Source organism: Ictalurus punctatus, chromosome 3 (genome assembly GCF_001660625.3).
Source record: "Ictalurus punctatus breed USDA103 chromosome 3, Coco_2.0, whole genome shotgun sequence".
Lineage (NCBI taxonomy): Eukaryota > Metazoa > Chordata > Actinopteri > Siluriformes > Ictaluridae > Ictalurus > Ictalurus punctatus.
This window is the reverse complement of record NC_030418.2, coordinates 33,808,233-33,832,921: the sequence shown is the minus strand read 5'-3', so window position 1 is coordinate 33,832,921 and position 24,689 is coordinate 33,808,233. Positions and strand designations below refer to the sequence as shown.

The 24,689-nt window shown below is 42.7% G+C and overlaps 1 protein-coding gene across 3 annotated transcripts in view; it reads left to right on the top strand.

The window, feature by feature from the left end:
- Positions 1-24,689, top strand: part of glra3 (glycine receptor, alpha 3) — a 69,932-nt gene that overhangs the window by 1,641 nt on the left and 43,602 nt on the right. For all 3 annotated transcript variants that reach the window (XM_017463370.3, XM_047153698.2, XM_017463372.3), the window contains exon 2: positions 22,432-22,559. In XM_017463370.3, the coding sequence (XP_017318859.1) occupies positions 22,432-22,559 (128 nt within the window). The remainder of the gene's footprint in view (positions 1-22,431; positions 22,560-24,689) is intronic.

Sequence of the window (24,689 nt, the reverse complement as noted above, 5' to 3'; positions counted from 1 at the left end):
ATCTATCTATCTATCTATCTATCTGTCTATCTATCTATCTATCTATCTATCTATCTATCTGTCTATCTATCTGTCTATCTGTCTGTCTATCTGTCTATCTATCTGTCTATCTATCTATCTATCTGTCTATCTATCTATCTATCTGTCTATCTATCTATCTGTCTATCTATCTATCTATCTGTCTATCTATCTGTCTATCTATCTATCTATCTGTCTATCTATCTATCTATCTATCTATCTATCTATCTATCTATCTGTCTGTTTCTCTGTCTGTCTTCTTGTCGAGGGTTTGTTGATGAAGTAAGCATTTGTAATTTCCTAAATGGGTTTCTACATAGAACCTTTAAAGGTTCCTTTACAGGGACAATGTTAGAACCTTTAAGGGACTGGCATTTTCATATTTTAATCATTACAGTTCTAGTTTTCATATTTATGTGATTGGTAGACTGAAAGACAAGTAGACAGACAGATTGATAGATAAAGAAATAGACAGACAGACAAGTTAATAGATTTTAAAAAATAAAATAAAAAAAAAGCCATGCAAACAGGCAGGCAGTCGGGTGGACGGACAGACAAGTAGACAGAGAGACAGACAAGTAGACAGAGAGACAGACAAGTAGACAGAGAGACAGACAAGTAGACAGAGAGACAGACAAGTAGACAGAGAGACAGACAAGTAGACAGACAAACAAAAAGACTAACAGGCAGACAGATAGATAGATAGACAGACAGACAAATAAATGGGTAGACGGATAGACAGGCAGACAGACAGACAGAAAGATAGCTGCAACGAGATACAGAATGGCAGATAGACAGGTCGACAGGTAGACAGACAGATAAATGGACAGTCAGGTAAGGGATGCAGATAGACTGGTAGATAAAGGTAGACCGGGAGACAAGTAGACAGACGGACCGATAGAATCGCGCATGTGCACATTCAAGCACAGACAATCTGTCCTTTATTTATTTATTTGTTCATTTAATTTAATTTATTTATTTATTTATTAATCGCTGGCATTAAAGATCTGGACATTCTGATGCACAGCTGTTTAAACAGGCTGCTCTACTTACTCTGAACGGACTGTTTGGGCCGTTGGCGTGGAATTTGAGGAATTAGTTACTGATTGACGAGCACGAGCGAGACGACCGACTCGTACTCGACCTCCGAGTGTGTGACGTCATGTTTCGGTGAACTTCAGCACCAGGGTTAGAGCTCGCTTCAATATCACACCTCATGTTTGTAGAGTTATATGAAACACCAGGTCTACGGCATGCCGTGTGTGTGTGTGTGTGTGTGTGTGTGTGTGTGTACTCTTCGTGTGTGTGTGTGTGAGTAATCCTCACTCACTGAACGCGTGTACTTTGACTCCTTCGCCTGAACGGAGGGATTTTTCTGGGTGTAATGTTAAACTGTAATTAAAGAGAGAGAGATGATAATGATGATGCGTGATGGTCACTGAAGCAGTGTGATGATGTGATGAATCATTAATGTGCTGCATTATTGATAAGCTTAGCTGAATGGCTGAAGGGAGACTGATTACACTCGCACGGCACTGAACACAACGCAGAACAGCAGATATTTCATCTCCTCTAATAACCTCTGTGTGTGTGTGTGTGTGTGTGTGTGTGTGTGTGTGTGTGTGTTAAAGGTCACTGCACAGATCAGTCTGTCATCAGTAAACAGTGTAAGAGCCGATCAGCCAAGGCAGGTCTGAAATTCACTTCTTTAGTTTTGCCCTGAAACGACAACGCTAATGGAGCTAACAAGTAATGGAAGCTTATAGCTAGCAGTTTAGCATCGTGTAAACTGTATGCTCTTCAGCAGACTTGCTGTTGGCTGTAAACATGGACAAAAAAAAGAGACAGAAACAGTCATATGTAAGGGGCGTGACTCCGATAAGGGGCGTGGCCTAAAGTGTAAAGATGGAGTCGTATATTAGAAGCGATCCGAAAGTTAATTAACGTACACGGGGTTCCACGTACTGGACCGTTTTAGGAACCGAAGACTTAGGGCTGGATGATACAGTCACAAGGCATTTCTATGATACATAACACGCATTTATGTATCTGTTTATTTTAATAGACATATTTATAGTAAATGTATTTAAAAAAATATTTTTTAAAATATGAATTAATTAAAAAATTAAACATGTATAAAAAATTTCTAAACGATATATTTTTTTATTTAATTCAACATATTCACAATATCAAAGCATATTGTGACATCATTTATCACAATATAGATTTATAATAATTTATCTATTTAAAATAAATAACTTCACCACCCCGGAGTTGATTATTTTTCATATCGCGGCACATCCCGTAGTGTTTAATTCCTCTTATACCATAGCAATTTGGCAATGATGACAATTTTTTTATTTATTAAAGTACTTTTTATCCGTTTATGGTTGCGTTCAATGTTTTGAAGCGTTGCATTTAATGTTGTGAAGTTAGTTCCTGTTCTTACTTACGGATACAAATCCGCGAACGTGAAACGTGAAACGTTTAATAATGTACAAAACGAAACACAAAACAAGACGCACATGAAACAAGGGTGAGCATAACGTGATACAGATAGACAGACCAAACAACGCAAGACAACCAGTGCAGTGCTGAAAGTGAATATATATACACCAGTGCTAATGAGCCAAAACATGAAACAGGTGAAATAAGACATGTGACTAGGTGCAGTGGCTGATGGGAATCGTAGTCTCTAGTCCTTCTCCGTTATTACATGACGATCCCCTCATAACATGTGGCTCCCGAAGTGCGTGATCAGTTCAGGAGAGAGGACCCCCAGACCAGATGTCCTTAAGCACTTCAGAGTTCAATTGTGTGCCATCCCTCGCAGGGCTGGACAGAGGATGCTTGACGTGTTCTCTGAGGTTCAGATGTGGGGCGGTCTCTCGTGATATCCCTGATCTGGTTTGAGCGCGGAGTCACAGCCACTTTGCAGCCAGCAGGGGGAACCAAGCTCAAGGCGGAGACAGAGGGGGGAGCGACATTCATCATGAAGCTAGAGGGGGGAGCGACGCTCTCCTCAAGGTCCGAGGGGGGAGGGAAGTTCTCCATGCTTCATTGAGAAGGGGGAGCGAAGTTCTCCACGAGGCCAGAGGGGGGAGCAATGCTCTCTGGGAAGCAGGAAGGAGGAGCGACATATGGCATGAAGCAACGAAAAGGAACAACATCTTCAGCGGAGCATGGAGGCCGAACGACGTCCTCAGCAGAGCAGGCTGGGAGAGTGGAGACTCCTTCTGCAAGTGTCGAATAAACATCTCCTTACAGAAATATACACCATGTCAATGAATATCCACTTTGAAATCTGTTTTGTGACGCATCGAGGGCATTAATATAAAGCTGTGATTTGTAGCTGCACTACTGTCAGAGCTGCTGTTCTGGAAAATGAATCAACACCTTCTGACCAATCAGAATAAAGAATTCTAGTGTTTGCACTGTCTAGACATCACAGACTCACAGTACTGAGAATCTGCTGCTCAGTAACAAGTGTGACGTGTGTGTGTGTGTGCGTGTGTGTGTGTGTGATTTAGGGCTTGAAAGGTAGATTTGTCTCTGAGTGCATGTCGTGTAGATGTCTGTGTAACTGCAATCCAGTTGTGCCGTCACACACACACACACACACACACACACACACACACACACACACACACACACACACACAATCTGCCCAGAAGCTAGAAAGCTGTCAAAGTGTCTAAAACGAGACAGGCGCTGAGACAGGATGTCTTTACAGCTCCTCGTTTCGCCTCGGTGCTTTCCGCGAGTCTGTCTGCTGTTTCATCCGGAGTGAAATCGTTAAACCTCCTTCTCATAAAAGAGCGAAGGAAAGATCCGACCTGTTGCTTGAGCGAGGTTCGCAACTGAATGACGAGTTTAATGAGATGGAGGTGATGGTGTGACTAGAAACTACAATTGTTGATATATATAGACAGTTTGAACAGAACGCTGGTGTGATCTCCGCCTCGCTGAGGTTCTGTAGGCAGGTGAGAACATGACGATCGCGCTCGGATCCCCATCACCTCTGAGCGATTTGGTCTCGCTCCACTTCCGAGCGAACTCTTTCAAGGAAGTGATTCGACTCCGAATCAACTCACCTGCTGGAAGTGAATCAAACATGCTCTCTGTTTATGGATTGCGGTTATTTTTGTTATTATGTTTTTTTGTTTGTTTGTTTGTTTTCGTAGAACTGAGCCACAGAGTTTTAGTGCTGCAGAAATGCCATGAGATTTGGATGAACAAAACGACACTGGATCTGATGCACAAAATGTTTTAAACTAGTTACTTATTTAATTATCGAATCATTTCTTTAGTGCCGGCTCTGCGTTCTCCGTGCTCTGGTTATTTTATGATGTCTTCGCACACTTGTCAATGAATGGACCATTTTCGGGGACACTTTCAGCTCTACGTGCTCCTCAGCTGTCCTTACATGCAACCGGGAAACAAACCAAAGCAAACAGCAAACGAAGCAAAAGTATCAAATTTCACTTTGATTCAGATTCAACAATCTGACTAATAATCGTGAAAGAGCTCATGGCTCAAGAGATATGGGCCAAAATGTAAAATGTTATGCTACCATCAGGCTGATTAAGCTACCTACAGATGAAGTTTGCACTATCAGTTTATTGAAGAAGAAGAAGACGACGAAGAAGAAGAAGACGAAGAAGAAGACGAAGAAGAAGACGATGAAGAAGAAGACAAAGAAGAAGATGAAGAAGAAGATGAAGAAGAAGAAAATGAAGAAGAAGACAAAGAAGAAGAAGATGACACAGAAGAAGAACAAGATGAAGAAGGAGAAGAAGACGAAGAAGAAGAAGATGAAGGAGAAGACAAAGAAGAAGATGATGAAGAAGAAAAACAAGATGAAGAAGGAGAAGAAGAAGAAGAAGACGAAGAAGAAGAAAATGAAGAAGACAAAGAAGAAGATGATGAAGAAGAAGAACAAGATGAAGAAGGAGCAGAAGAAGAAGATGATGAAGAAGACGAAGAAGAAGAAGAAGACGAAGAAGATGAAGAAGAAGAAGAAGAAGACAAAGAAGAAGAAGAAGAAGAAGAAGAAGAAGAAGAAAATGAAGAAGAAGACAAAGAAGAAGAAGATGACACAGAAGAAGAACAAGATGAAGAAGGAGAAGAAGACGAAGAAGAAGAAGATGAAGGAGAAGACAAAGAAGAAGATGATGAAGAAGAAAAACAAGATGAAGAAGGAGAAGAAGAAGAAGAAGACGAAGAAGAAGAAAATGAAGAAGACAAAGAAGAAGATGATGAAGAAGAAGAACAAGATGAAGAAGGAGCAGAAGAAGAAGATGATGAAGAAGACGAAGAAGAAGAAGAAGACGAAGAAGATGAAGAAGAAGAAGAAGAAGACAAAGAAGAAGAAGAAGAAGAAGAAGAAGAAGAAGATGAAGAAGAAGATGAAGAAGAAGAAGATGAAGAAGAAGATGAAGAAGAAGATGAAGAAGACAAAGAAGAAGAAGAAGAAGAAGAAGGAGACGAAGACAAAGAAGAAGACGAAGAAGAAGATGAAGAAAAAGAAGATGAAGAAGACAAAGAAGAAGAAGAAGAGGAAGAAGAAGAAGATGAAGATGAAGAAGAAGAAGAAGAAGAAGACAAAGAAGAAGAAGAAGAAGAAGACGAAGAAGAGGATGAAGAAGAAGAAGTAGAAGAAGAAGACGAAGAAGAAGAAGATGAAGAAGAAGATGAAGAAGAAGATGAAGAAGACAAAGAAGAAGAAGAAGAAGACGAAGACGAAGAAGAGGATGAAGAAGAAGTAGAAGAAGAAGACGAAGAAGAAGATGAAGAAGAAGAAGAAGAAGAAGAAGAAGCTGAAGAAGAAGAAGCCTAATAAGAACAAGAGGTGTTTAGCTCCAGTTCATCAGCCTGAAGATTCTCCACAAAGGGGCGCACTTACTTGAGTAGTTTCTTGGTATTTGCGTGGCCTTTGAGGCCTCCGATCTAAATCCTTCACCTTGCAAAGTATTTCAGCGGACCAAACTGAAGTAAGAAAATGCTATAGCGGAGCCGATAAACATCTGATTACACTGTCTGCAGTTCAGAGACTCTAAACTTGGACCAGCTCAGCTCCTTCAGCAGATCCTTCGTCTTTCCTGTTATAAAATGTAAAGTTACAGCTTTACTTCTGACTGTTCCAAAGCCCTGACACTGGAGACTCCTTTCTTCTTACAGAAAACTTCGTCACATCAATGATCACACATTTACCCCCTTCATATTATTAGGTTTAGATTATGTGGAGTATCTTCCATACCTGCCAAGTGAAAGGACTGTTACTATAGAAACAATAATTTACTTAATTAATCGAAATCAGAATCCAGGATTCATCTAAGTGATAAGGATTATCAATTCAATTTTGTATCTCAGAGCAGCTTTACAGAAACATATAAACACAGGATGGAGATTTTAAGCGTGTGAGTTTATCCCTATTGAGCGAGACGGTGGAGACGGTGGCGAGGAAAAACTCCCTGAGATGATACGAGGAAGAACCTTGAGAGGAACCGGATTCAGAAGGGAACCCGTCCTCATCTGGGTCACGACGGATAGTGTGAGAGTAAAAGAAAGTTCATTATGGTGTTTCTATGAAGTCTGTTTGTTGAACTAGTCCACTGTTCACTAAAGGAGACCTGAGTGTAAAACTGCATGTGGTAATCGCAGTCCCAAGGCCATCGCAGCAACCGTAGTCCCAGCAACCGCAGCGAGAACATCCATGTGGAATTGACGTCCAAAACCGTTTCCATGATACCTGAAGCAGCGCCGTCCTCAGGAATCTCCAGGCTGCACCGCTCGGGGTCGTCCTCAGTGTCAGAATGTAGCCTCCAGTTGATGATCGCTCCATCCAGAGGTAGAGCATCAGGATGGATCCGGCAGGTCCGGAGAGCAGAAAGCGTCAAGATCACTGGCGTCTCCATAACATCATGTGTAGCTCGACAGGATTTTTATACGGCGAGTTATTTTGACTGTCTTTACTGTGTGAGAGAAAACACTTTATACCACCGTTAGTTCCGGTACGCTAATCTCATCGCGTTCCAGGAGTGTTCATATTGAGATTGTGAAGTTGGAAGAACAGACGCCAGTTTCATCAGAAACACCTTTAACAGGGAGGTACAAATGAATGCTAGCTAGCGTACGTGCTATAGAGTGAGCGTGGCAAAAATAACTCGGACATTTGACCATGTTGTGTCCGACATGTCACTCACTCGATATGCGTTTCTTGTTTATAGAACTGTCGTATATAAAAGCTATATAGCACTCGCAGTCGCGCGGTAATTCCGGATATCGGCACGGCTGTGAGTACCTACGGCGCTCTGGCTCCGCTGACTCACAGGCGTCTTTCCGAGTTTTACTGCCGAGAGGAACAGCGTAAGAACTACCGTATGTTAATACTGCGACGCGAATGTACTGCCGTTTTAAATTTCACCGAGTGCACGCGATGACGCTTTGACCTTTACGCCCTTCGGGAACTCCTCGCAACATCTATTTAGGGATCTAAAGCTGCACGCGGATTTCTGTAAAGCTGCTTCGTGACGATATTTACCGTTTAGATCTCGGTGAATATTTAAGCAGCTAGTTTCAAATCTGCCATCGGAAATTCACCGAATTTGTTGCATTAGCGGTAAAATTCAAAGAGGTACTAACACGTGACTTGCAAATGCCAGGCTTCGTAACACACGCCACAAACAGCCAGTTCAAACAGCTCCCAGGACACACACACAGACACACACACAGACACACATACATTCACACACACACACACTCACACATGGGGTTGATAGTGCTCTGCAGGAGTGGAGGCTGAGGTGGATGACAGCCGTCACTCAGGCTGTGGGAACGTGTCTGAGTGTGTTGGCTCCTGTGACTACACACACACACACACACACACACACACACACACACACACTAAATCATGGCATTAGGAGAATCTGCACTAAGCTGGATTTGAATGTGTTTAAATGAATCTCAGAGCTTCTGTTCTTCACCTTCACTCAGAATTTCATTATTTTATCCATTGATTAACATTTACCAAATGTACATTAATATATATATTATATACACACTGTGCCCTCCATTAATATTGGCACCCTCGGTATAATATGAGCAAAGAAAGCTGTGAAAAACTGTCTTTATTGTTGAATCTTTTGTTTAATTTTTTTTTTTTTAATGCTCTGCTCTCATGGATATGAAACAATTGCAAACAAAACACAAGATTATCAAATAAAAATATGTTTGTTAAATATAGGTGTGCAACAATTATTGGCAGACTTTTAGTGAATACTTTGTGCTAGCTCCGTCTGCCAAGATAACAGCTCTGAGTCTTCTCCTATAACGCCTGATGAGGTTGGAGAATACATGGTGAGGGATCTGAGAGCGTTCCTCCGTACAGAATCTCTCCAGATCCTTCACATTTCGAGGTCCACGCTGGTGGACTCTCCTCTTCAGTTCACCCCACAGGTGTTCTATGGGGTACAGGTCAGGGGACTGGGATGGTCATGGCAGGATCTTGATTTTGTGGTCAGTAAACCATTTCTGTGTTGATTTTGATGATGTTTTGGATCATCGTCCTGCTGGAAGATCCAACCACGGCCCATTTGAAGCTTTCTGGCAGAGGCAGTCAGGTTTTCATTTAATATCTGTTGATATTTGATAGAGTCCATGATGCCATGTCTCCTAACAAAATGTCCAGGTCCTCTGCAGAAAAACAGCCCAAAACATTAAAGATCCTCCTCCATATTTAACCGTGGGCATGAGGGACTTTTCCATACGGCTACCTCTCTGTGTGCTCCAAAACCACCTCTGTGTTTATTACCAGAAAGCTCTATTCTGGTTTCATCTGACTGTAGAACCCGATCCCATCTGAAGTTCCAGTAGTGTCGGCACACTGAAGACGCTCGAGTTTGTTTTTGGATGAGAGTAGAGGCTTTTTCCTGAAACTCTTCCAAACAGCTTGTGGTGATGTAGGTGACTTCAGATTGTAGTTTTGGAGACTTTCTGACCCCAAGACACGACTAACTTCTGCAGTTCTCCAGCTGTGATCCTTGGAGATGTTTTATCCACTCGAACCGTCCTCTTCACAGTGCGTTGAGACGATACAGACACTCGTCCAATTCCAGGTCGATTCATAACATTTCCAGTCGACTGGAACGTCTTAATTATCGCCCTGATGGTGGAAATGCGCATTTTCAATGCTTGTGCTATTTTCTTATAGACACGCCCCATTCTGTGAAGCTCAACAACCTTTTCCCGCACATCACAGCTACATTCCTCGCTCTTACCCATCGTTATGAATGACTAAGGGAATTTGGCCTGTGTGTTACCTCATATTTATACCCCTGTGAAACAGGAAGTCATGATTGAACAATTTCCTGTTCCTAGTCACCCAGGTGTACTAAAAAAAATGTAAAATATCAATGGGAATATACTTCAAATATATTTTTCTAATATATATTCATAATTGTTGCACACCTATATTTAACAAAGGCATATTTTTTTGATAAACCCGCCAGCATTTTTCGCAGCTTTCTTTGCTCATGTTTACCAAGGGTGCCAATATTAGTTTAGGGCACTGTATATACTGTGCTGTTAAAGTCTGGACTCTGATTGGTCCGAAGGCATTGACTCCTTTTCTTTCAGTTAACAGCAGAAACATATACTGGGACCTTTATAGCTGAAGCTTTGCGTAAGGAGATAAAAACAAATCCGTGTATAATTGCCGATAAAACACTCCGACTTCTGGAAGGAGTCTCCAGTGTCAGCACTTTATAACACAAAGCTTTCGCTTCGGAATTTCCCAGTAACGTGACAAGCTGTTGTTGTTGTTGTTGTTGTTGTTGTTTAATTAGCCATGTTTATGTATAAACGACACTAAAATGTGCAGGAGTCTCCAGGACCAAGGTCAGAAACATTAAACGCAAGTAGAAATGGATCAAATGTATGATGCCCTTTAATATTCAAAAAACTAAATAAATAAATAAATAAATAAATAAATAAATAAATACGTTTAAAAGAAGAGTGCACGTGTTATTTCGGTCTTTTCCGCTCGCCTGGCAACGCTGTACTAGAGGTCAGCGGTAAAAATAGACAGATTTCCTCCTTCCATCTCCTGAGCTTCCTCCTCAACAACATCGAGTGACTCAGATTCAGAGGAGCAACAGAAGTAAAGACAACAAACGTGAAAATATGATGCAACCTTTTCCAAATATAGATTTGCATGAGCAAATAATACAGGGAAACTGAAACGGCAGGACGTCGTGCTGATGCTAATCGTTAGCAGATCGTTGCGGTATGAGACGAATAAAGGACTTGGTTACATGCTGTTATAGGGAGGGTATCAGTAGCTCCGCCCCCTGTCGTTGATGATTTTCCTGAAACTAGCTGTTGAAAGGCACACGGAGTGATTGTGAGGATGAAGCCTGTGATTCAGCAGCGTGTGTGATGACACAGTGAGTGTGTGACCTACACTGTCAGAGTGTTAATCTGTCACACACTGTTTGGGTTATATGACTTGGCAGTAGGGGTCCGACACACACACACACACACACACACACACACACACACACACACACACACACACACACACACACACACTTTCTGTCTTGTTCATGCTTTCACTGCGCCCTGACTCACCACGTACAGGAAATAAATTCATTTAAGATGGCGGATGTCAAAATAATAACAGTCTGCTGATTCTGTTTCCTCTTTATTTCCTCCCTACCACATACACACACACACACACATGCACGCACACACACACACACGCACACACACACACACGCACACACACACATGCACACACACACACACACACACACGCACACGCACGCACACATACACGGACACACACGCGCGCGCGCACACAGTGTATAATTACAATCCCTGTCGGTCTCTCAGTGTGAGAAATGAGTGAAATTTCCCCGTGTGTTCGGCACAACCTGTTTAAACACGACGCATTCAAACTGATGAGTGATGAAGCCTTTTCTTCTCCTCTCCTCTCTTCTCCTCTCTTCTCTTCTCCTCTCTTCTCTTCTCCTCTCTTCTCTTCTCCTCTCTTCTCCTCTCTTCTCCTCTCTTCTCCTCTCCTCTCTTCTCCTCTCTTCTCTTCTCCTCTCTTCTCTTCTCCTCTCTTCTCCTCTCTTCTCCTCTCTTCTCTTCTCCTCTCTTCTCTTCTCCTCTCTTCTCTTCTCTTCTCTTCTCCTCTCTTCTCTTCTCTTCTCTTCTCCTCTCTTCTCTTCTCTTCTCTTCTCCTCTCTTCTCCTCTCTTCTCTTCTCTTCTCTTCTCTTCTCCTCTCCTCTCCTCTCTTCTCCTCTCTTCTCTTCTCTTCTCTTCTCCTCTCTTCTCTTCTCTTCTCTTCTCCTCTCTTCTCCTCTCTTCTCTTCTCTTCTCTTCTCCTCTCCTCTCCTCTCTTCTCTTCTCTTCTCTTCTCCTCTCCTCTCCTCTCTTCTCCTCTCTTCTCTTCTCTTCTCTTCTCTTCTCTTCTCCTCTCTTCTCCTCTCTTCTCTTCTCCTCTCTTCTCCTCTCTTCTCCTCTCCTCTCTTCTCTTCTCCTCTCTTCTCTTCTCCTCTCCTCTCCTCTCCTCTCTTCTCCTCTCCTCTCTTCTCCTCTCTTCTCCTCTCTTCTCCTCTCTTCTCTTCTCCTCTCTTCTCCTCTCTTCTCCTCTCTTCTCTTCTCCTCTCCTCTCTTCTCTTCTCTTCTCCTCTCTTCTCCTCTCCTCTCCTCTCCTCTCTTCTCCTCTCTTCTCTTCTCTTCTCTTCTCCTCTCCTCTCCTTTCCTCTCTTTTCTTCTCCTCTCCTCTCTTCTCCTCTCTTCTCCTCTCTTCTCTTCTCCTCTCCTCTCCTTTCCTCTCTTTTCTTCTCCTCTCCTCTCTTCTCCTCTCTTCTCTTCTCCTCTCCTCTCCTCTCTTCTCCTCTCTTCTTTTCTCCTCTCTTCTCCTCTCCTCTCCTCTCCTCTCCTCTCTTCTCCTCTCCTCTCTTCTCCTCTCTTCTCCTCTCTTCTCTTCTCCTCTCTTCTCTTCTCCTCTCTTCTCCTCTCTTCTCTTCTCCTCTCTTCTCTTCTCCTCTCTTCTCCTCTCTTCTCTTCTCCTCTCCTCTCCTCTCTTCTCCTCTCTTCTTTTCTCCTCTCTTCTCCTCTCCTCTCCTCTCTTCTCCTCTCTTCTCTTCTCCTCTCTTCTCTTCTCCTCTCTTCTCCTCTCCTCTCTTCTCCTCTCCTCTCTTCTCCTCTCTTCTCTTCTCCTCTCTTCTCTTCTCCTCTCTTCTCCTCTCCTCTCTTCTCTTCTCCTCTCTTCTCCTCTCCTCTCTTCTCCTCTCCTCTCTTCTCCTCTCTTCTCCTCTCTTCTCTTTTCTGAATCAATTCCAGTTATTCACACTATGTTGTGGTGAATTATTATTATTATTATTATTATTATTATTATTATTATTATTATTATTATTATTATGAAGCCACAAAGCAAGGATCTTCATTAATTTCACCTAAAACTTACGTACTAATCTAAAGTTTATCTCAAGCTCCGGATCAAACCCTGGACCTCTCTGAGGTCATGATTGTGGCCAAGACGTGCACATTTATAGGTTTCATGGATGTTCAACCTCAAATGTAACTATAAGTGGATAAAAAGTATAACATGTCACTCTTTATTAATTATTAATATATATATATATATATATATATATATATATATATATATATATATATATATATAATCGCTGGTAAATTGCATTGGTATCAGAGGAATAAAACACTCCGGGACGTGCTGGAACAGAATGTTAATCATACAGTAATCACACCTCCAGTGTCGGGGTTCGATTCCCACCGTGGCCCTGTGTGTGTGCGCGGAGTTTCCGTGTTCTCCCCGTGCTGCAGGGGTTTCCTCCGGGTACTCCGGTTTCCTCCACCAGTCCAAAGACATGCACGGTAGGCTGATCGGCGTGTCTAAAGTGTCCGTAGTGTATGAACGGGTGTGTGAGTGTGTATGTGATTGTGCCCTGCGATGGACTGGCACCCTGTCCAGGGTGTACCCCGCCTTGTGCCCCATGCTCCCTGGGATAGGCTCCAGGTTCCCCGTGACCCTGAAAAGGATAAGCGGTAGAAGATGTATGGATGGATCTGTAAGATGTAACAGCAGCTCAGCTTCATCACACCACCCTGTAGTTGATTATTTTCCTGTTACAGCACGATATGGAGTGTTTTATTCCTTGCATTTTACACAAGTCAGTGTTTCATTTTGACACAAAGTCAATAAGGTTTTCAGAATGAACTACCTCATGATTTTCATTCATTTCTTATTAACGCTGTAATTAACCCAGGAACCCTGCTGCTTATTGTGTGAACGCTTGATGAGATTTTACAAATCGCAGTTTGAATCGTAGCCTGTGACGAAAGTGAGTCAGAGCGGCTAATGTGTTTCTCTTTATACGGCACACACACACACACACACACACACACACACCAGTCAAGGGCACTCTGACATTCTCTTTACTTTATTCCTGACTTTTCTTTATTCAATAAATCCACTACTTGCGTTTGACGGCAAATTGTGTGTTTTTTTTTTGTTGTTGTAGTTTTTTTTTAAAAAATGTAAATAAATAAATAAATAAACAAACAATAGGACAGCACCCTGCCTAACACACTACGATATGAAACAGTGCAAACGATTAATTCGGAGGTTTGTCTGGTGAAAACGGGTCTTTACGTCTGCCTCTCGGTCCATTCTGCAGTTCTGTGATTATGTAATCATCTCGAAACCCACGGCTGTTTCTCTCTCGCTCGCTTTTGTTTAAATAATCACAGCCAAGCTCAGAGAAATCAAATTACCGCTCATTGGCATCGCAACAACGATAATGTAATACAAAAATGCCACGTTATTACAGCGCACACGTATCGTTTTGTTCTGTAATTAGTTTTTCCTGTAATTACTTTAATGCAGATATTAGAAAATAAAAAAAAGTTTTTTAAAAAAAATCACCGCGAAGGCTAATCAGTGCTAACCAGAAAATCCTAGCAAGCAGACGGGGGTGGGGGGGGGTGGGGGTGGGGGGGGGATAATTTCGTCACACCATATCTATTGTACTACGTACGTGTAATATCGCGGTGTACCCGAGAGCATGTACAACACCACTTTTAGAAAGATGGACAGATGTTTATTCTTAAATGTTTACTGAATTGAGAAATGGTAGAAATGACTTTACTTTATTTAAATAAAAAAATAAATAAATAAATAAATAAATAAATAAATAATAAAAAAAACTCCAGCTCTAATCTTATCTAATAAAACACCCCAAATCTTCATCACTCTAATTACACACGCCACATAGTTATGTTTCGCACTTAATACTAGCGTTGTTTGAGTCCTCTGTATTGCATAGGCTTGACGGTTTTAACCTCCAGGTGCTTCTGCTTTTGATAAAACGTCCATTCAGAGTCGCATTAGGATCTGAGAGCGAGCAGTGAATAAGTTTCACAAAGATTTCCTTAAAAGCTTTCCTTATTTAATTTTCTATTCTGAAGCACTGTGTTTGCCCTGTTGCTGTAATAAAATCGTTTCTATAATAGTGAGTTAAACCGTAATAAAACATACGAAAGGCACAGGGGGCGAAAACTTTCGACTGGCAATGTATGTTTGGGTGAAGTATTGTGATCGCTGATAGACATTGGCGCTCCTTGCTCGAGTCAAAATTGACATTTACGTTTATTTACATCTATGATCATTTATTCGCTTAAGTTTCAGAGTTATGGTTCCAAACCCCCCCCCCCCCCCCCCCCCCCCCCCCCCCGCCGCCTTGTACCCCCAGGCTCCAGGCTCCCCCGCAACCCTGTGTAGGATAAGTGTTATGGAAAATGGATGGATTATCAAGGTTTTGCCTTCATAGACTTTACTGGGTTGTGGTGGACATATTGTTTACAAATCCCTTTACTAATTTTGATCAAATTTCACGTCTCAGGGAATTATGGTTTGGTCTTTTTTAAGGGAGAAAAATGAGAATAAGAAAACCTTTGAGACGAACTATGAACTGGAGTGACGTAGCTGAGGTGTGAGGAACTACCAGAGCCAGAATCTAGGGGGTCATAGTGGTAGGGTTCAAATACCTCAAAAGGCATTTTGTTGCTGGAGGTGTTTAACTTGCCAGCTTTTGTCCCTCTGTCCACTCAAGCGTCGATTGTATGTGTGTGTGTATGTGAGAGAGAGAGAGAGAGAGAGAGAGAGAGAGTATGATGATAAACTTTACGGTTATTAAATTACAGGCAGATCTGTTGAGGTGCTGGAGTGTACCGATGTGCGGAAATCCTATCCGGCCTGCTCGCCTTGATCTGTCCAAAGCTATCTATGCCTGTACAGTGTCCACAATCAATCCATTGAGGGACACACACACAGTCCATTAGTGTAATGGAGGAGGTCGGGTGGATGTGCATTTGATTTGAGTGCCATAGCAGCAGCATGTACAGTAATTCGATGGACACGCGTGATGCCAGTACTGCAGATAAAGGGTTTCACTGTAATGTGACATGCATGTTGTGCTTGCATGAATTCAGTCCACTCTATAAATGAACTATGATACTGATCTTCTGCGTACTGTAGTGTGTTAGATCAAACCAGCCCTCAGGAAGAGGAATTCACTGTAGCTGAAACCTAAATTGGGAGGCAAAACCACAACATCCTCTAACCACAGGATCTGTAAACCTAATCATCTCCGAACTACACCATCTGCAAACCACACCATCTTCAATCAACACTGTCTCCAGACAAAACTGTTTCCAAACATCACTGTCTCCAAACAACATCTCCAAACATCTCCAAACATCACTGTCTCCAAACAAAATCTCCAAACAACATCTCCAAACATCACTGTCTCCAAACAACATCTCCAAACAACATCTCCAAACATCACTGTCTCCAAACAACATCTCCAAACAACATCTCCAAACATCACTGTCTCCAAACAACATCTCCAAACATCACTGTCTCCAAACAACATCTCCAAACAACATCTCCAAACATCACTGTCTCCAAACAACATCTCCAAACATCACTGTCTCCAAACAACATCTCCAAACAACATCTCCAAACAGCATCTCCAAACATCACTGTCTCCAAACAACATCTCCAAACATCACTGTCTCCAAACATCACTGTCTCCAAACAACATCTCCAAACATCACTGTCTCCAAACAGCATCTCCAAACATCACTGTCTCCAAACATCACTGTCTCCAAACAACATCTCCAAACATCACTGTCTCCAAACATCACTGTCTCCAAACAACATCTCCAAACATCACTGTCTCCAAACATCACTGTCTCCAAACAACATCTCCAAACATCACTGTCTCCAAACAGCATCTCCAAACATCACTGTCTCCAAACATCACTGTCTCCAAACAACATCTCCAAACATCACTGTCTCCAAACATCACTGTCTCCAAACAACATCTCCAAACATCACTATCTCCAAACAGCACTGTCTCCAAACATCACTGTCTCCAAACATCACTGTCTCCAAACAACATCTCCAAACATCACTATCTCCAAACAGCACTGTCTCCAAACATCTCCAAACAACACCATTTCCAAACAACATCATCTCCAAACATCACTGTCTCCAAACAACATCTCCAAACATAACTGTCTCCAAACAACATCTCCAAACATCACTATCTCCAAACAGCACTGTCTCCAAACATCTCCAAACAACACCATTTCCAAACAACATCATCTCCAAACATCACTGTCTCCAAACAACATCTCCAAACATAACTGTCTCCAAACAACATCTCCAAACATCACCGTTTCCAAACAACACTGTCTCCAAACAACATCTCCAAACATCACCGTCTCCAAACAGCACTGTCTCCAAACAACACTATCTCTAAGCCACACCATTTCCAAACAACACCATATCCAAACCACACCGTCTCTAAGCCATCCCGTCTGCAAACCAGGTCATAATAAAACCACACAAACTTCAAACCACACCATGTCCAAGCAACACTTTCTTGCCTGTGCAGTGGTAGCTCAGTGGCTATGGCACTGGTTGACTGAATTACTGATCAGAAACTTGTGACCAAGCTGAAATTGTTGGGCCTTTAAGGAAGACCTTCAACTGTTGCACACAGATCAACTCCATCAACTTATTATGTGGCTTCTGGTAGTGACAAGCTACACCAGGACTAATGTAGAGGCTCCACAGTAATGGGGTGAACACCATCCCAACATACACTTCAATATTATGGGTTATTTTGTGGAACTCGATGGCTCCCTGGTGGTCTGGCTGCTAAGGATCCCATGCTCTCACCGCCATGGCTCGGTATGGAACACCAGCCACTGGGGCTGGCACTCAATGCCGGTCCCAAGCCCGTATAAAATGAGAGGGTTGCATCAGGAAGGGTATCCGGCATAAAACCTGCGCCATAAAATCCGCAGACCAGTGATCTGCCGTGGCGACCCGTCACAGGAGCAGCTGAAAGAACAACATCTTGTGACATACAATCAAAATGAAGCGACACTGGAGGGTGTGTTTCTTCGTCTTGGCTTCTTATTTATTCTCTTTGTGTTTCGTTTGTGAAAGGAAACAATCCGGAAACGTGTCGCTGATTGAATTGCTAATCTCTGTGTTAGCATGCAGACACTGATTCAAAGCTGAACTTCGTGGTTTTCAGGAGTGACTCCGTGTCCACTAGGGAGACGATGTGATTTCTTTGTGTGTGTGTGTGTGTGTGTGTGTGTGTGTGATTTCTAAGACTGTGTGTGTGTTGGTCCAGCACTCTGAAATAACAAAGAAATGGAGTTTCACAACTGAGCCCGCTGTGGGGATTTGTTTTTTTTTTGTGTTTGTGTGTGTGTGTGTGTGTGTGTGTGAGTGTGTGTGTCTGTGTGTGTGTGTGTGTATGTGCGTATGTGTTTTTTTTTTCCCGTCGTGAGCTTTGAATGTGTGTTTGACTGATCAAACCGGCCTGTTAAATACACACAGATAAAACAAAATCGAGTCCACGGCTGAGTGTATAGTAAGGATTTGATTCCGTGTGTGTGTGTGTGTGTGTGTGTGTGTGTGTACTTTTAAATGCCAAAAAGTCTGAGCTATTGATTTAGACTTCTTCTCCCAGAAGTAGTGAAATCAAACAGTTGTTCTTGGTCAACTTTTGGATGCTGTTCTACTGCATTTAGTTAAACTGGACGAATCTGTTTTCTACAGTTCTTACATGATACGGGTGCAATGCTACACACACACACACACACACACACACTACACCACACACTACACCACACACTGCAGTTTTTAATCTAGAAAGTGCCGTCATGGCCTTTCTTAGCTGCCAGGCTGCATTAACCATGATGCACTGGGAGGGAGGAGATTAGACGAGCACCGAGGTCAGGGATCGGCGGTTCTGCTCTAGGGCTCGTACCCATTGTGTTAAAAGGACTCGGTGTTGATTTAGACACATGCAGACACTCGTATATGTGAGTGCGTCAGGGATTCAAGCAAAGAGAAGGATTGGAGCTCGGGAGCAGATCGATACAACACACACACACACACACACACATACACATACACAGGGGTCAGAAAACGCAATCAATTAATACGAGTTGCAGCATGAATTATGGGATAGATGTGTGACAGGAAATCCCGTCGGGAGGATGAGCTTTCATGGTGCGCTTTCATCCGTAACCATCACCACTCTCTATAGTACTGTAGACGTACTGTAGACGTGAGAGCGTGTCGAAACGTCACGATGCCTGCGCACACCGAGAACGTCTTTTATTTTTAATCACTATTCATGCCTAAGATAAACACTTCACACGGTGGAGCAGCGTTTTAGTTTTAGATTTACAGAACGTCCGAATGTTTTAAAATCGTCTTTAAATCAAGGTCTCCCGAATCGATCGAGCGTTCTGTGAGCTTTGTGAAGCTGCTTTTTTTTTTCTTTTTCTTTTCAAGGACAGCCGCCTTTTAAAGTGAGCGGAAAAGAGCCGAGGTTCGTAAAAACGCCGCATCGTTGAATTCTCGAATCTGATCGGTACGGAGGTGCCGGTCGATTTTCTAGAACAGCGGCTCTGACAGTAGCGCAGCCGCACATCGCGGGTTTACGTTAACCGTATGTTCTTTCATATGGTGACGTTTTAGGTAAGGAGATGTTTGTTGAACATTTATGGAAGGAGTCTCCAGTGTCAGCGCTTTGTAGCAGGGAGAGGTAAAACTGTAACTTTGGTATTCATATCATCAACATCTAGGAATTCTTATCAGTGGGACTGTTTCATACGTGCACAGACGCCTACACACACACACACACACACACACACACACATACACACTCTCCCTGAGTTCTCAGTCCCTTTCAATCAGCTTCAACTTGACCATCAACAGTCACCACCTCACCCACTGCTCTGACACATCATTGGCTGCTGGTTGCTATGGTGACTGGCCTGATTTGGACCGTGTGTGTGTGTGTGTGTGTCAGGCGTTGAGGTGCTTGTTGTCTAAACCAACCTGTGTGAGGCGTAGGAGAGAAAGTCACTGTGAAGGCTCTCAGTGTAAGAAATAAAAGGCAGTTAGAGGCGCACAAAACATGACACAATTAAAGGAACAGTTTGGTTAAAAAATAAATAAATGAAAACATTAATTAATTAATTAATTTAAAAAATGTGGTTACCTAGCATCTATGCTAACTTCACATTAAAAATATATATATTTTTTTTATATATATAAAGTAAAGACCATGCATGTGTTTAAAATGTCTTTTATCTTTACTTTACATACAGATTAGTAACTGCAATATCAGTGAGACGCAAAGTGGCTCCTCAATCACGGAACCACCCCCTTAGGCTCCGCCTCCCGATGTTTATAGGCAGAATGGTGTTGTTTGGAGAATATTTCTACTTTGGAATTTTTATACTCTCGCTGCTCTGTTGCAAAAGTCTTTACTGCAAAATAAAACTGTAGAACTTTACAACGTACTTCGAAGCCAGTACGTAGATGATTTATTCAGGCACGTATTTTAAAGGGAATATCGGCATTTACGCGTCTGTACCGCGTTTCATGTTTAATCTCTGACTCTCTGACTTCATTTTACGCGTCACATCGTGTCCTCAACCGGCCACGTGCCTCTTTTCCTCATGTATCCGAACCCCATCTCTTCTCTCATCGCTACACAAGCTACGCCTCTCCAATTTGTAGACTAACCTGGGGTAGACTTTCTGAATTTATACTTCTGTTAGTGAAAAATCCGATCTAAAGACACTCCGATCACTCCGATCTGAAGATCAACCCTGTCTCCCGACTCGTCTTTGCCGGATTTCGAGCCACTTGGTGCCGTGATCCCGATGGCGCATTAAAGATACGTTACTCTAGTAGCTCCATTATTTGAGTAAAGAAGCTAATATTAAGCAGCGGTCATGTCTTGGCTGATTGATGTCACTTGGGGGATGTAGAAATTGATGAACTCGATTCATATTTGTGAAACGGTTGTATTTAATTCCATTCGAAGTCCGTTTTGTTGGATTTGCAGGACGTGTTTTGGATTTAGTCTGGAGCTGTAGCGACACGTCCGATATAAAACGCCTTTTGAAAGAATGGAGGAGATTTACAAGCAGCTGTCACACACCAGAGCATTATAAATAAGACTGGCAGTCCTGGCCTCACACACACACACACACTGTGCGCACGACAGAGGCGCAATCAGAGAGGCATAAACAGTCATTACAGCTCGGGATCGACTCTGTCATTCACTGTTGCTGTGAAAGAGCTGGCACAAAGCCTGGCCGTCATTTGCTCATCTATCTCCTGTCTGTCACCGGAGCCTCTCTTTGCTTGCAGGCTTGTTATCATGAGCTAAAATACACCCCTGAGGAAATTACAGTCATTTAGGCAGACTGAATGATAAGAACATACGAGATATTTTTCGGGAACAGTGAAAGCACACCCACACATACAGACCTGCTTGACCTTTTAATGCCTGTGTTTAGCATTAAATAGTAGGAGATACAAGAAAGCTGTGAGATCTGCGAGAAGTCTGTGTATGTCTTGCTTCACAGGATAAAGAAGCGGTCTGAGCAAAAGTGACAGAAGACCAGTTTACGTCAGATTTGGAGATTTGGACGAGAGGAAACGAAACTGGTGGATTAGTAGTTAGCACGTTCGCCTCACACCTCCAGGGTCGGGGGTTCGATTCCCACCGTGGCCCTGTGTGTGCGGAGTTTGCATGTTCTCCCCGTGCTGCGGGGGTTTCCTCCGGGTACTCCGGTTTCCTCCCCCGGTCCAAAGACATGCATGGTAGGCTGATCGGCGTGTCTAAAGTGTCCGTAGTGTATGAACGGGTGTGTGAGTGTGTATGTGATTGTGCCCTGCGATGGATTGGCACCCTGTCCAGGGTGTACCCCACCTTGTCCCCGATGCTCCCTTGGATAGGCTCCAGGTTCCCCCCATGACCCTGAAGAAAGGATAAGCGGTATAGAAGATGGATGCTGTAATAGATCTGTTTTATGTATCGAAGGTTCAATGACTCTACATTTCTAAATATGAACCGGTGGAGCTTCTCTGTTGTGGACTATACGATCACGTGCGCATGTATTTATCTAAATTATTGATCTGAAGGTGGCTCATAATTTCATCGATTATTTACCTTCGCTGGTCTGATCAGTGAAGTGGCCTCTACAAAAAAAAAAAAAAAAAAAAAAACGACAGTGAAAATGTTTAAAGGTTTAACGGACGGAGAAGTACGCAGTCAAGCTCAAAATCTCACGAGTCTGTAAACGCCTCTACAAAACAAAGCAGTTCAAATCGACGGTGTTATTTATAGCCACGAAACGAATTATTAATGGTGACGCATTAAACGGTATTCGGTATGCTGTCGGATGTTAATCGTTAAAAAAAGTGCAGTTGCTCATCGAGACCTTTTGAAAGCGATGGACCGTCATCAAATTATGGAAAAATGTTGGAAAGCCTATAAACAAAATGGGTAATTTAGTCAAATGAATAAAATAGTGACCCTGGAGCTATGAGGCAGCAACACTGCCCACTACACCGCTGTGCTGCCAAGTCCAGATTTTGATCAACAGTAATACAGTCGACTATTGATGATCTGCATATGAGTCCTTTTTAGGAATTTAGGAATGGTGGGATTGTTATATACAGACGTATTTCTTGGATGTCGGTCCGAAGGCGCGGTGTATCATTCTGCAAATGGACTTTTATAGATACTTCATCTTTCTGTGAGTGAATAGAAGTGCTGTGCCTTGAGGGATGCCTCTCCTGCACTTCTCTGAGTAAACCTGAATGTGAATTATGATGTCAGATGATATTAGTGCAGCTCTTCCTATTTGTAGCCTCAGTGACTGTCGCAGCCCATTTTTCTAAAATCTCCCCCCTCTCTCTCTCTCTCTCTCTCTCTCTCTCTCTCTCTCTCTCTCTCTCTCTCACTTTCTCTCAGTTTGGTGGCCACAAAGGACCCTGAAAGTCCTCGGGGGAGAGCCGTACCCATGTCTCCGTCAGACTTTCTGGACAAGCTCATGGGAAGGACCTCGGGCTACGACGCCAGAATTAGACCCAACTTCAAAGGTACGGCTTAAAACCTGTACGAACAAGCGTCTTATATTTTCCCTCGTCGTTTCAGTCATGTTCACGGTTTCCTGTCATATACACCAAACCGACAGTTTATCAGTTCCACCTACCATATCTGACACTTTTAAGAGTACGGTTACGGAATAGACAAAGTATTGGTACTCTCTATCCCATCTATCCATTGAAAGTGATGCCACTGCAGCTTACTTCTGGACGAATGAAAAAAGATGAGAAATCCGGTTTTAGCCTAAACCGGGTCTTTCTGGTTGTAACAGACTTTGACACCCTTTAAGAAACTATAAATATTTCACCAATAAGGATGTGCCAGAGCCATATCTCCCTGCAGTTCTTGCCTGGTTTCACACTGAAGCAAAGCAGGGTTGAGCCTGGCCGGTACATGGATGGGGGAAACTAAGGTTGCTGCTGGAAGTGGTATTAGTGAAGCCAGCAGGGGGCGCTCACCATGTGGTCTGTGTGGGTCCTAATGCCCCAGTATATAAACGGGGACACTGTACTGTAAAAACAGCACTGTCTTTCGGATGAGACGTTAAACCGAGGTCCTGACTCTCTGTGGTCATTAAAAATCCCAGGACACTTCTTGTAAAGCGTAGGCGGGTGTCCTGGTGAAATTCCCCCATTGGCCTTTCTCTATCACGGCCCCCTAATAATTCCAATCCCTGAATTGTTGGTGGGCGTTCTGGTGCACTATGGCTGCCGTCGCATCATCCAGGGGAATGCTACACACTGGTTGTGGTTGAGGAGACCCCCCCATACTACTATATGTAGAGTGTCTAGAAAAGTGCTATATAAATGTAAGGCGTTATTAATTATGTGTATATGTCTCCATACATTCTTTAATTTTGCATAGGCTATATTACCGCAAAGATCATGCTAGTTAACAAATGCAGTGGTGAAAAAGTCCGCCGCACACATTATTGGCTTCTAGTGAAAGAGAAATTCCAAGTTTGTCTTCAATCCATGTAATATTTAATTACTGCCATATTTCCTAAACACCAGGCCTAGTATCTTAGCATGACAACCAACCAGCATAAGGGTAGATAAGGGTCAGATACGTCAATAGCAAGTGTATTTTGGGTTTCAGTGGAAAGCCTGTAGTTTTCAGAACTATTTGTAGTAGAAAATGTCAAAATTCACTATGTGAAGGATTCTCCGAGACCCCCACACATGGTAAATGGTCTGCACTTATATAGCACTTTTTTAACCTTAGCAGTTCTACAAAGCATTTTACACTGGTTCCCATTCACCCATCCACCAATGGGAGCAACTTTGGGGTTCAGTGTCTTGCCCAAGGCCACTTTGGCATGTGGAGGCATGTGGAGGCATGTGGAGGCATGTGGAGGCATGTGGAGGCATGTGGAGTCGCAATCGAACCATCAACCCTACGATTAATTGGCAACGCACTCTATCACCTGAGCCACAGCTGCCCACATATGTCCCTAGTCTAATTGGCTTCCAGTCAAAACGTATTTCCAACTTCAGCTTGTCCTAAATATCAGGCCTGGTGTATTAGAGTGCCAACAAACCTTCATAATCTCATAATATGAAGGATTTTCTGAGACATATAATCTGGTTTAACTGGCTTAACATACAATCTGGTTAACCTGGTTTAACTGGCTTCTTGTGAACAAGTCCTTTCAGGTTCTTCAGTTTATTCACCAATCACCTCCACGTCTCTGAAACACCAGGTCTGATATATAATCCTAGACAGATGAGGTTGAAGATCAGGTTTTTTTCACCTGTGGTTTTCTGTTGAAAAGGTAGAAAGGTTGCAAGGTGAAGGATTTTCTGAGGCTGGCACACATACTGTATATCCCTGCTTTTATTGGCTTCAGGTGAAGTGCTTCCAGGTTACTCAGTTTGCCTTAAATAAAGAATTTTCTTCTATTCATGTTACCTCCACATCTCCTAAACACCAAGTTTTGATAGTAGACTTCCACCGGAGTGTGAGCCAGCACTGAGCCACATACCCATCACTCAATACATATTTGATAGGGTGTATTCATACACAGAAGCTTGAACATCTGGTTTCGAAGTATCAATGTGTAGTTTCGGAGTTTTGGATAGTTTGATCCAGTGGAATACTAAAGAAATGACGTGATGAAGGTT